The sequence below is a fragment of the Cotesia glomerata genome, linkage group LG9 (assembly GCF_020080835.1).
Source record: "Cotesia glomerata isolate CgM1 linkage group LG9, MPM_Cglom_v2.3, whole genome shotgun sequence".
NCBI classification, from domain to species: domain Eukaryota; kingdom Metazoa; phylum Arthropoda; class Insecta; order Hymenoptera; family Braconidae; genus Cotesia; species Cotesia glomerata.
This window is the reverse complement of record NC_058166.1, coordinates 6,557,627-6,568,648: the sequence shown is the minus strand read 5'-3', so window position 1 is coordinate 6,568,648 and position 11,022 is coordinate 6,557,627. Positions and strand designations below refer to the sequence as shown.

The window sequence follows — 11,022 nt, the reverse complement described above, 5'->3', positions numbered from 1 at the left end:
CCACCAAGCCAGTCAAAATCGGTTGATTCGTTCGTGAGTTGTCGTTGACGAAAGAATACCGAAAAAAGTGTTTTTTCGGAATTACTTCATAATTCCGAATTTGATCAATCTAAACTTTTAAATTCATTATGAGGCTCAAAAAACTGCGTCGAATGCCGCTAACCACGTACAAAACGGTTCATTCATTGAAAAGTTATTGCGGTTTGAAAATTCAAAAAATAGTGTTCTATCAAACCTTTATCAGATTTTTAAGCTCGAAGAGCTCAAAAACATCGTGCGATTTTAAGCACCTAAGTATGAAATTAGCGGGGAGTTGCAGGGATGGCCTTCAGGGTCAACCGCTTTCCTAATTTTTTTTTTTTATTTATCCAACGAATGATCATTATGAGTCGTGCACTTTTGGATTCGCTACACTTTATTTAATTTATTTAAAATTTAACTTGTATTACAATAAGATAAAAAAATAATTAGATTTAGTATTTTTTTTATTATTTTTTTTCCTGTTCCATGGAGTCTTCACCAGCAGAGTTCGATTCCTCATCAGATTCTTCTGAAGAGCTCACCTCTCCTACCGGCGATTTTTCCAAGCCAGTTGGTAGATTATCGTGGGTATTGGGATTGGTATTATCGATATTGGTTGATGTATTGAGTTTAGAAGTTTTTTTCGTAATATGTTTTTGAATCGCTTCCTTTTCTATAACAAATATATTAAATAAATTTATGTAGAATGTATTTGAAAATTTTTTGAGATCGTTTTCAACTTTGTAACTGCACTGTTTAAAAATATTGATTGAAAAGAATTAAAAATGATGAAATTCGAATTTTTTTCAATAATTTCAATTCTTTCCTTTGTATATATAGATATGCAGTTTGCATACAGAGACCGCTTCTCAATTCTTTTCAATCAGTATTTTTAACCAGGGTAATAAAATGTGTCTTAATAAGATTTTTTGAATACTTTTAAGATCTTTGTTTGCTTGTCTTGGTGGCCGGATGAGGTCAGATATTTTTTAACGAATGTATTCTTCATATGAATCAACTTCCATCATCAATGCCTGACCAGTCATGGTTTTTTCATTTTTCAAGTAGTATTCAAAAATATCTAAACAAAAATTTGAAATTTTTAATTTCAATAATGAGAAAACGATCAAATTCATTTTTTCTTACGCATAAATACTTTAAAATCAACTAATCCGTTAATAATCAGATTTTATAGAACTATGAACTCAAAAACAGTAGAAAATTGTTTAAAATGCACTAATAACAATAAATTTTTACTTAAAAATCAAAAATATTGAACTGAGGGATTCATTTGGTAGAAAAGCATGATTTTTAATCAAGAACAGTTCTGTAACTAAAGAATTTCGCTTGACTGAAGTACATTTTACTGGTTTTATATTTACTTTCTCATTCGATCAATTTCTTTTTACTAGTGTATTTTAAATAGATAAATGTTTTTTTGTTTTTTGTTTACTTCATCAATTACCTCGTATAGCGAGAGCTTTTGTGGGATCGATAGCTGGTCGTGGGATACTTTTGGTTTTGTTCGAAGCCTTGCCTTTAACACTATGGGATTTCAGGTACTCTACTCCGAATACAGATACTGCAATATTTTTTACCACCATTGCTAGGGATGACCCTGCAGTGTAAATATCATTATTAAAAGTCGCTTGTGGTAACCATATTCCACGCCCCAAGTGGATCTACAATAATAAATTTTATAAGAAATATGTTAAACAGAATATAAGAACTATCTTTGACTTCAAAATTGCTGGACAAGCGTCAAGGTTTAGTAGCCCTAAAATATTCAGAGTAATGCAAATGAATAAAAAGCAACTTCTATGAATGTACTTCAATATTATTATAATTAAGAGATAAGAATATTCACAATCGTAATGAATTTAAATGATACTGTTTTCATTACATACAATAATATTTCAGCTCAGAGTTTTGACACAATAAATACAGCTACAATATTATAATACAACTATTATATTTATTACCATATCATTGTCAACTCGAACGTAGCCGACTGGAGGTGGTCGCCGAATGTCATTAACGTCAATTGGAGTTTTAGATAATTTAGATGTTTCGTTAGCAGCTAAAAAATTAAAAAAAAAAAAAAACATAAAGCCTTAATAGTACAAATGTAAGACACTCATTTAACCTAAATTTAATGTTTTTAGTAAATTACTGCGATTGTTTTGAGCATTAAGCAATTGTCCATTAATAAAGTTCGCGATTTTATGGCATTAAATCACATCTCGATTTCTTGATGCTCATACAAATAACAAAATCACATGTTATAAAAAAAAATTTACTATAAAAAGATTATGAACATCTTTGAATGAAGAAATAGTATATCTATATATCTATATATATATATATATATATATATATATATATATGTCGGAGGAAGAGTGGTTTGGGCATTGTTAGAGTCCTTTGGATCATTATCAGCCATCTTTATTTATTTCACAATAATCAAATATAACAAAGACTTTGATTTGGAATATAACGTACACTAACTCGTACAAATAATAAATTTAATTACAAATATTTTACTACGATTGATATAACAGTTAAAGACGTTGGGGAAATAAGACCGAGAACGAATCCGGGGTCAGCAGGATGTATGCGATCTTTACTTGATCAATGCTCAACGAGAACTACTGTTCCAAGTACCCTAAGTACTTATTCACTCAAAAATATTTCGACAGCCCTCATTGTCTGTCGATATTTCTAACTATATACTTTTTACTTCTATCCTGTGACCTCGGCTACGTTTGGTGACCATTGTCACTCCGGACTTAAGCCCATCGTCATAACCATAAAAAATATAATCAGCTTAAGTCGTAAATAATATCTAAATATTCTATGCTTTACAATTTTGCTTAAAATTAACAGACAAACTAAAATATTGGGAATTTCCAATCTCTGGAAAAACCCAGCTCGATATTATCTCCGACACGGCCAACCTGACGATCACACGTCCTCGGGTGCATCTGTAAACATGTTATTACAAACCGTGTCAATTTTTTTTTTTTTTTTTTTTTTTTTTTTTTTAAAGCTTATGTCCAGAGATTCATCAGAATGACAAAAACGTTCGACCACCTTTATTACGCTACGCGTTTCCTTGAGAATACCTTTCCATCATTCCGTTCACACTGAATACAAGCCATATCCACCACAGGTATAGACCTCTAACACTCAAAATGGTTTGCTACTGTATACCATATACAGAAAACTTGTGTATCACCATAGTATTCAACTATGTACACCTTAAGCCCCCGCCACATTGTCAACCACATATGACACACGTAGTGCAGCTTACAACATCTCTGGCCCCCGCCATCTCACCAGCTGGCCCTCGCGCCCTGACAATCTTGATAAACAAAATTGATTCAAACTACCCTGAGTTTGCAGTTGCGACTACAGACTGGCGCAGATAGTGCAGCCTAGAACTTCATCTTTGGCCCCCGCCACCTCACCAGCTGGCCCTCGCGCCCTGACAATCTTGATAAACAAAATTGATTCAAACTACCCTGAGTTTGCAGTTACGACTACAGACTGGCGCAAGTAGTGCGGCCAACAGATTTCTTTGGTCCCCGCCATTTCACCAACTGGCCCGTCGTACCCTAGCCAAATCACTCTAGATTTGCTTGTACGACCTACAGCTTGGAGCAAGTGGTGCGACCTTACATCTACCATTAGTGCTGAGTCTCTCCCCTGGTGGTTTCTGACTCTGTCTCAGAGTCTTCATTGCTCTCCTGATCAACAACTTCTTGATCATCAGAAGCATCCAACTCACTAGGAATATGGGATTCAGGCATTTTTCTCAAGTTTTCATGGCAGTATTTATACGTTCTATTACCCATTAAAGACTTTAAAGTATAACGATTACCGTCGAGAGTTTCCGTCACCACAAATGGACCTCTGAACTTTGGATCGAGCTTTGTTTGATTTCTCTCTTCATTTTTAATTAACACAAAATCTCCTACTTTAAATGAAACTATCTTTGCTTTATTCTTATCAAATCTAGACTTATCATATTTCGCATTAATTTCTATGTTATCAATTGCTTTTTGCCGTACGTCAGAAATATCAATTTCTTTATCGTCTTGATCAACTATCATTCCAAAAGGTCTAGCTACTTTGCCGATTAGCAACTCTAACGGACTAGCTTTAGTGACTCGATTAGTAGTACAATTTATTGCTAATTGAATTTCATTTACAACTGCTTGCCAAGAGTTTCCACTCGTTTCGGCTGCAGTAAACATACTTTTAGGGTACTCATTACGCGTTCTACCTGGCCATTAGCCCGACTTGAACCCGTAGCTATAAGATGTAATTTTGAGTTTTGTGAGTTACAATACTCTTGAAATTCTTTACTTGTGAAACATCTACCTTGATCCGCAATTATACGGGTCGGTGGGCCAAACAATGATATAGCATTTTTAAGAGCCTTAATAGTATTGACACTATCTATTTTTCGAGTATGATATAATAAAACAAATTTAGTAAAAGCATCTATCAACACGACAACGTATTCTTTTGAATCGTTCTTACCCGTTAATTTACCTGTAATATCCATGTGCACTATATGCCAAGGGATGCTGGTCTTAGGAATAGGATGAAGCTCTGCTTGTACTTTGCCTGAGCTTGACTTGAAAACTCTGCAAGTATAACAGTTATCAATGAATTTACGAACATATTTCGTAATTCCTTCAAACCAGTAATACTCGCAAACCTTGTCAAGTGTTTTCTCCCATCCTAAGTGCATAATTGACTCATGTACATGATTTATTACCGACCACCTAAAAGCACGTGGAACAATAGGTAAACATAATGTTTTACCTCGCCTTTGGATTTTCAGGTTGAGTAACCCTGAGGGTACTTCATAAGTTTTAGCAAGATGGGATGGAATCTCATCATTTTCTAAATCAATGGCTATCGTACTAATTTCTGGGTCACGCCGTTTGCTCAACAAGAAGCCAATCATCGGAAATTTCCGTCAAATTTATACTTTTCTGTAAAATTTTATTTGAATTACTACGCAATTGTTCTGTAACAGGATTACGCGAAAAGAAATCAGCGTGAGCCATTCGTTTACCTTCTCTATACACAATATCAAATTTAAAAGTCTGTAAGAAAGCCCACCAACGGTGAACCCTTGGTGTTAGGTCAGCCTTTTTCTGAGAGGCTTTTAACGAATTACAATCCGTAATTACTACGAACGGTCGGCCATGCAAATAATGGCGGAAAAATTTTACTGCGTTAAATACAGCTAGAGTCTCTAATTCATATGAATGATATCGTGACTCAGCTGAACTAGTAACTTTGCTATAATACTCGACAACTCTATTTGAACCATTAAATTTTTGCATTAATATAGCCCCATAGCCTTCAGAGCTAGCGTCTGTGTGCAACTCTATAGGAAAGTTCGGATTGAAGATCATTAGTACAGGCTCATTAGTCAATACAGAGATTATTTTCTGACGGATATTTTCATGTACCTCAGTCCATTCAATATTTTTTGCTACCTGAGGTCAAACGGTATAAGGGTTTCATTACCTGTGAGAACTTTGGAATAAATTTACGAAAGTAAGAAGAGAGACCGATGAATTGTCTCAACTGAGTTACGGTTCTCGGTGCAGGTAAGACAGTTAAGGCTTCGATTTTACGTGAGCTGGGACGGACTTCACCAGCAGAAATTTCATAGCCCAGGTATTGTACTTGGGTTTTGAGAAACGAGCATTTTGAAAAATTAAAAGAGAATCCGGATTTAATGAGAATACTGACTACTTTTTGAAGTCTGTCTAACGCTTCCTCGATAGTTGAAGCTATAATCATAATATCATCCATATACACAATGACGAATGTATATGCAAGTTCTCCTAGGGCTTTTATAACAGCACGTTGAAAGACAGAGGGTGCGTTCTTTAGCCCGAATGGCATGGTCAAATATTCATATTGCCCATCAGGCGTTACAAACGCCGTACGTTCAATTGATTCTGTCTCAACAGGGATTTGGTGAAATCCACTAGCCATATCTAAACATGTGAAAAATTTAGCACCAGTAAGTCGCGCTATTTGGTCGGCAATGAGGGGTAAAGGAAATTTATCATCTATCGTATTAGCATTCAGTTCCCGATAATCGACGCACAAACGATCAGAACCATCTTTCTTTTTAACTAATAATATAGGACTTGCAAACGGAGAGCAACTCGGACGAATAACATTAGCCTTCAATAGTTCATCTACTCTATCCCGTACTACCTGCCTTTCCTCAGCACTAAGACGATACGGTCGCCTTTGTACAGTTACATTAGGGTCAACTAAACGTATTATAAGCTCCCCTGTATTAACACGAGTACTTGGAAACCCCTGAATAAATGAATCGGTATATTCTTTTAAAATAGAAATGAGTTTCTCTTTATCATCTCAAATTACGTCAGTATCAATATCATTAAAATGTATTTTACTAATAGATTCGAGTTTATTACATACGTTAATCAGTTTACTTTTAGATAAGCTAAAATTATTTGAAGTTATATTTACATCAAATCCTTGCCCAAGAATTTCACGACCAATCAATACGTCACATTTTAAATAATCATCTGCAATAACATGAAAAAGTATCTCTAACGTATGGCTATTAATAGCACCGGCACACAAAAAAGTTGTCTGTACTTGGGACGCGCCACATATATTCCCATGTAATTTGACCCGCTGAACCCGAATTTGAGGTCCGTTTGGCCCCTACACCCTAGGATTTTGAGAAAACTGTAAAACCGAAAAAACGGGAAAAATTGGGGGTTTTGGTGATTGAAAAATTTTTTAGATTCTAACTATGCATGATTTTCATGTATTTCGAGCTGCTTTATACTTATCTGAAGTGTACACAGACCAGCAGCCATTAAAAGTCTAAGTAATTCCCGAAAACCTCATGAAAATTGCGAAAAAAAACAAAAAATTCCCAATATTGTGATAAAAAAAAATGTATTGAGCTAAATATATGATGATTTTCATGTAGGTTTATCGACGACATATAAATCTCCAACTTTTATAACTCAGACGTCTCTAAAACATCAAACAAATGTGCAAAACCCCGAAAATTGGAAAAATCAAATGTAATATAATAAAAATCGCGTTATTATTCAAAATAAATACAAAAAAACATATCAGTCGATCTGTGGTGCATAAAAAAAAAGTATCTCGTCCTAAGACTTAAAAATTAATTTTTCGAAAATATCATCAAAACCCTTTGGATTTGAATTTTAATTCGTTCTCCGCTTATATCTCACCCCTTTTATCTTCAAACGTCCTGCATAAAGGGTTTCTCTTTCGTTTCCTCTCTTCTTCGGGTAAATCTCTCTTCAGAGTCCAACAATGATCTGCCATCATATTTACATCCCACGTTCCTTGATATCGTTTTTCCATCACACTAATGTCTTGATGGAATCTCTCACCTTGCTCTTCACTCAAAACACCACGCTTTTCAGGAAAATGTGAAAGCTAACAATGTAATTCGTGCAATTCGGTATTCATTAAGCAACCTAAAAGTATTATAGTTGTATAACAACTCGTCAACTAAAGTTGCGTAGTTATCACTTTTCGTATTCCCTAAAAATTGCTGTGATACTTCCTTAAAACTTCCCCAAGCTGCTCTCTCAATCTCGTTCATCTCATATTCAAGATTAGCATCCTGGAATAGAGTCCGAATTTGGGGTCCATCAAAAATTCCTTCTTTTAATTTAGCGTCACTTATAGCTGGAAATTTTTCGCCCAAGTACTTAAAACAGTTTCCATCTTTATCCAGAGCTTTTGACAAATTGCTTCATAAGGCCAAGCTTGATATGAAGTGGGGGCAGCAAGTACTTGGAAGGATCAATTAGAGATTGTCGCGTAACATTGTGAGAACCAGGATTCAAATTTGTTCTTGTTGGCCATTCTTTTGAATGTAATGATTCTTTTTTCGGTCTCGGCTATCCCACAAACATAAGAAGCAGGGGTACTTTGTGAACCCTGATTGTTGGCCTAGCAATATTGTTGCAATTTTCAGATCACCACAAACCTTCCATTGATGTTCTGAATAGTTTATTTTATCTAATACAACCTGTAAATTGTCATAAGTCTCCCTTTTAGTTTAGTCGAATGAGCTACTGGAGTCGGTGCCAATAAGTTTCCATTATGAAGAAGCACTGCTTTAAGACTTCGCCTAGGGGGGTCAATAAAAGCCTCCATTCTTCGTCTTTGTAAGTGTTTGGCTTCAACTCATCGATCAGTCCTTTTACATCTGAACAGTACACAAAATGAATTTTCGCTGTCTTTTTGTAAAATACTTCCGAACTCTTTTTCCCTATCACGATAAAAATAAGCTGTTGTATTTTTAGCTAATAAATTTTTTTTCCTTAAAGCTGAGGCTAAATGTTCAGCTTTTACCTTAGATAGTCCTAAGTCTCGTACAAGGTCATTCAATTCAAGTTGATCGAAGACTTCAGGGTCTTTACTTCTAGGAACACCACTCGGGATGTATTCTTCATCCTCAGAATGGATCTCTTCGGGTTCAGGATCGATTTCTTCAAAGTTATCTTCAACTTCCATCTCTTCATGTTCATTCACTGGTTCAGGAGCTGCAGGTTCTTCGACATTCAAAACTTTTTTCTGCTGGCACAACTGATGTTACGTTGGCATATTGAATTTTATGTTTGGTTGTCGAAGAAAAACCTGAAACTTCCGTCGTGCAAAAATAGCAGTTTTTTGACTCGTTGGTGCAGACCAAATCACAGGTTTTGAAAAATTTCAAGCACTGTTTACTTTTCGTCTGCTCCCAACGAGTAAGCATCGTGTGACACCGATTGCAAAGTGAATGTGGTACCCAAGTTGCTTCCCAGTTCGTAATCTGGATACCGAAGCAGGTTTCGTAGACATTTTTCAATTTGTTTGAAAAAGATCTACGACTTTCGTTACTTCAAATTCTCCACATATGTAACAGAAGCAATTGTAGTTTTTGTTACATATGTGAGAGACACTCTTGTCATATTAAACGCTTCAGAAGCCAAGTCACCCACTAATGAAGAGCTGCAGTCACTTGATGACGACGCCTGCGAGCCTGCTTTCTCACTCTGACCAGACGCCGATACTGGGATTCCGGGTCCCTGCATCGTAAAACACTTATTACTTGTGCCTGCCATGACGGCATTCAAGCCGTTAACCCAGGGACTATGCCAGACGGTCCTGTTGCCCGCCGTCACCACGTGGAGGTGCCCTGGTTACAGGCACAAGCATTTAAGAAAGAAATCGATTCTGAGCCCAAAAAGTTCCTAGAAGTGAAAACCCTGAAACATCAGCTTAAAGAAAAAAAAATTTATTAACTAAAAATACAACAGCTTATTTTTATCGTGATAGGGAGAAAAAAATCTGATAACATTTTTAAAACGGCGAAAATTCATTAGTGGACTGTTCAGATGTAAGAAGTTTGATTGATGAGTTAAAGCCGAACACTTTCAGGACGAGGAGTGAAAGTTTTTCATTGCTTTGTCTAAGCGAAGTCTCAAAGCACCGACTCCAGTAGCTCATTTGACCAAAAATCATTGAAAAGTTTGTGGTGATCTGAAAATTGCTACACTAGTTAAGCCAACAATCTGGTTCACAATATATCCCTTCTTGTATGTTTGTAGGATAGTCACGATCGGAAAATTCCCTACAGTAGAAAAGAACGGCCAACAAGAAAGAATTTGAATCATGGTTCTCACAACGTTATGCGAGAATCTCTCATTAATCCTTACAAGTACTTGCTGCCACCACTTTATATCAAGCTTGACCTTATGAAGCATTTTGTCAAAGCTCTCGATAAAAATGGCAACTGTGTTAAGTACTTGGACGAAAAATTTCCAGCTATAAGTGACAATAAATTGAAAGAAGGAATTTTTATGTACCCCAAATTCGGACTCAATTCCAGGATGCTAATCTTGAGTATGAGATGCACAAGATTGAGAGAGCAGCTTGGGGAAGTTTTAAGGAAGTATCTCGAAATTTTTAGGGAATGTGAATACAAAAATTGCACTATTTACAATCTCATCTTTCACACTTTCCTGAAAATCTTGGTAATTTCAGTGAAGAAAGAGAAGAAACATTCCATCAAAACATGAGTGGATGTCAATATGATGGTAGATCATTGTTGGACTCTGAAGAGAGATTTACCCGAAGAAGAGAGGAAACGAAAGAGAAACCCTTTATGCAGGACGTTTGAAGATAAAAGGGTGAGATATAAGCGGAGAACGAATTAAAATTCAAATCCAAAGGGTTTTGATGATATTTTCCGAAAAATTAATTTTTTAAGTCTTAAGACGAAATACTTTTTTTTATGCACCACAGATCGAATGATATGATTTTTTTATTTATTTTGAATAATAACTCGATTTTTATTATATTACATTTGATTTTTTTTCCAATTTTCGGGGTTTTTGCACATTTGTTTGATGTTTTCGAGACGTCTGAGTTATAAAAGTTGGAGATTTATATGTCGTCGATAAACCTACATGAAAATCATCATATATTTAGCTCAATACATTTTTTATCACAATATTGGGAATTTTTTGTTTTTTCGCAATTTTCATGGGTTTTTCGGGATTTACTTAGACTTTTAATGGCTGCTGGTCTGAGTACACTTCAGATAAGTATAAAGCAGATCGAAATACATGAAAATCATGCATAGTTAGAATCTAAAAAATTTTTCAATCACCAAAACCCCAATTTTCCCGTTTTTTTCGGTTTTTACAGTTTTCTCAAAATCCTAGGGTGTAGGGGCCAAACGGACCTCAAATTCGGGTTCAGCGGGTCAAATTACATGGGAATATATGTGGCGCGTCCCAAGTACAGACAACTTTTTTCTTTGTGTGCCGGTGTAGTTATTTCAGACAAAATTTGTATCGTACAGTTCACACTAACATTTCCAATGCCCTTTAAAATTATTAAATTATTTTTACGTTTACCCGCAAATTTAGCGGCAAAACTTTC

The 11,022-nt window shown here is 35.5% G+C and overlaps 1 protein-coding gene across 2 annotated transcripts; it reads right to left on the bottom strand.

The window, feature by feature from the left end:
- Positions 1-426: 426 nt before the first annotated feature.
- Positions 427-1,828, bottom strand: LOC123271606. Of its 2 annotated transcripts, none has more exons than XM_044737988.1 (2): positions 1,487-1,812; positions 427-694 (listed from the first exon to the last, which is right to left on the bottom strand). In XM_044737988.1, the coding sequence occupies exons 1-2, from the start codon at positions 1,623-1,625 to the stop codon at positions 489-491; spliced, it is 345 nt and encodes a 114-aa protein (XP_044593923.1). In that variant the 5' UTR covers positions 1,626-1,812; the 3' UTR covers positions 427-488. The 2 variants fall into 2 exon arrangements, 1 of the variants encoding a protein (XP_044593923.1); XR_006510924.1 differs by lacking the exon at positions 427-694 and adding an exon at positions 1,052-1,102 and having other exon boundaries at positions 1,487-1,828.
- Positions 1,829-11,022: the final 9,194 nt, after the last annotated feature.

What these genes read in the sequence shown, in the direction of transcription:
- LOC123271606 (XM_044737988.1), bottom strand. Translation starts at nt 1,625, where the DNA reads ATGGTGGTAAAAAATATTGCAGTATCTGTATTCGGAGTAGAGTACCTG. An exon ending in AAAAGCTCTCGCTATACGAG is followed by an intron (nt 695 to 1,486) that starts GTAATTGATGAA and finishes TATTTGTTATAG; the next exon opens with AAAAGGAAGCGATTCAAAAA.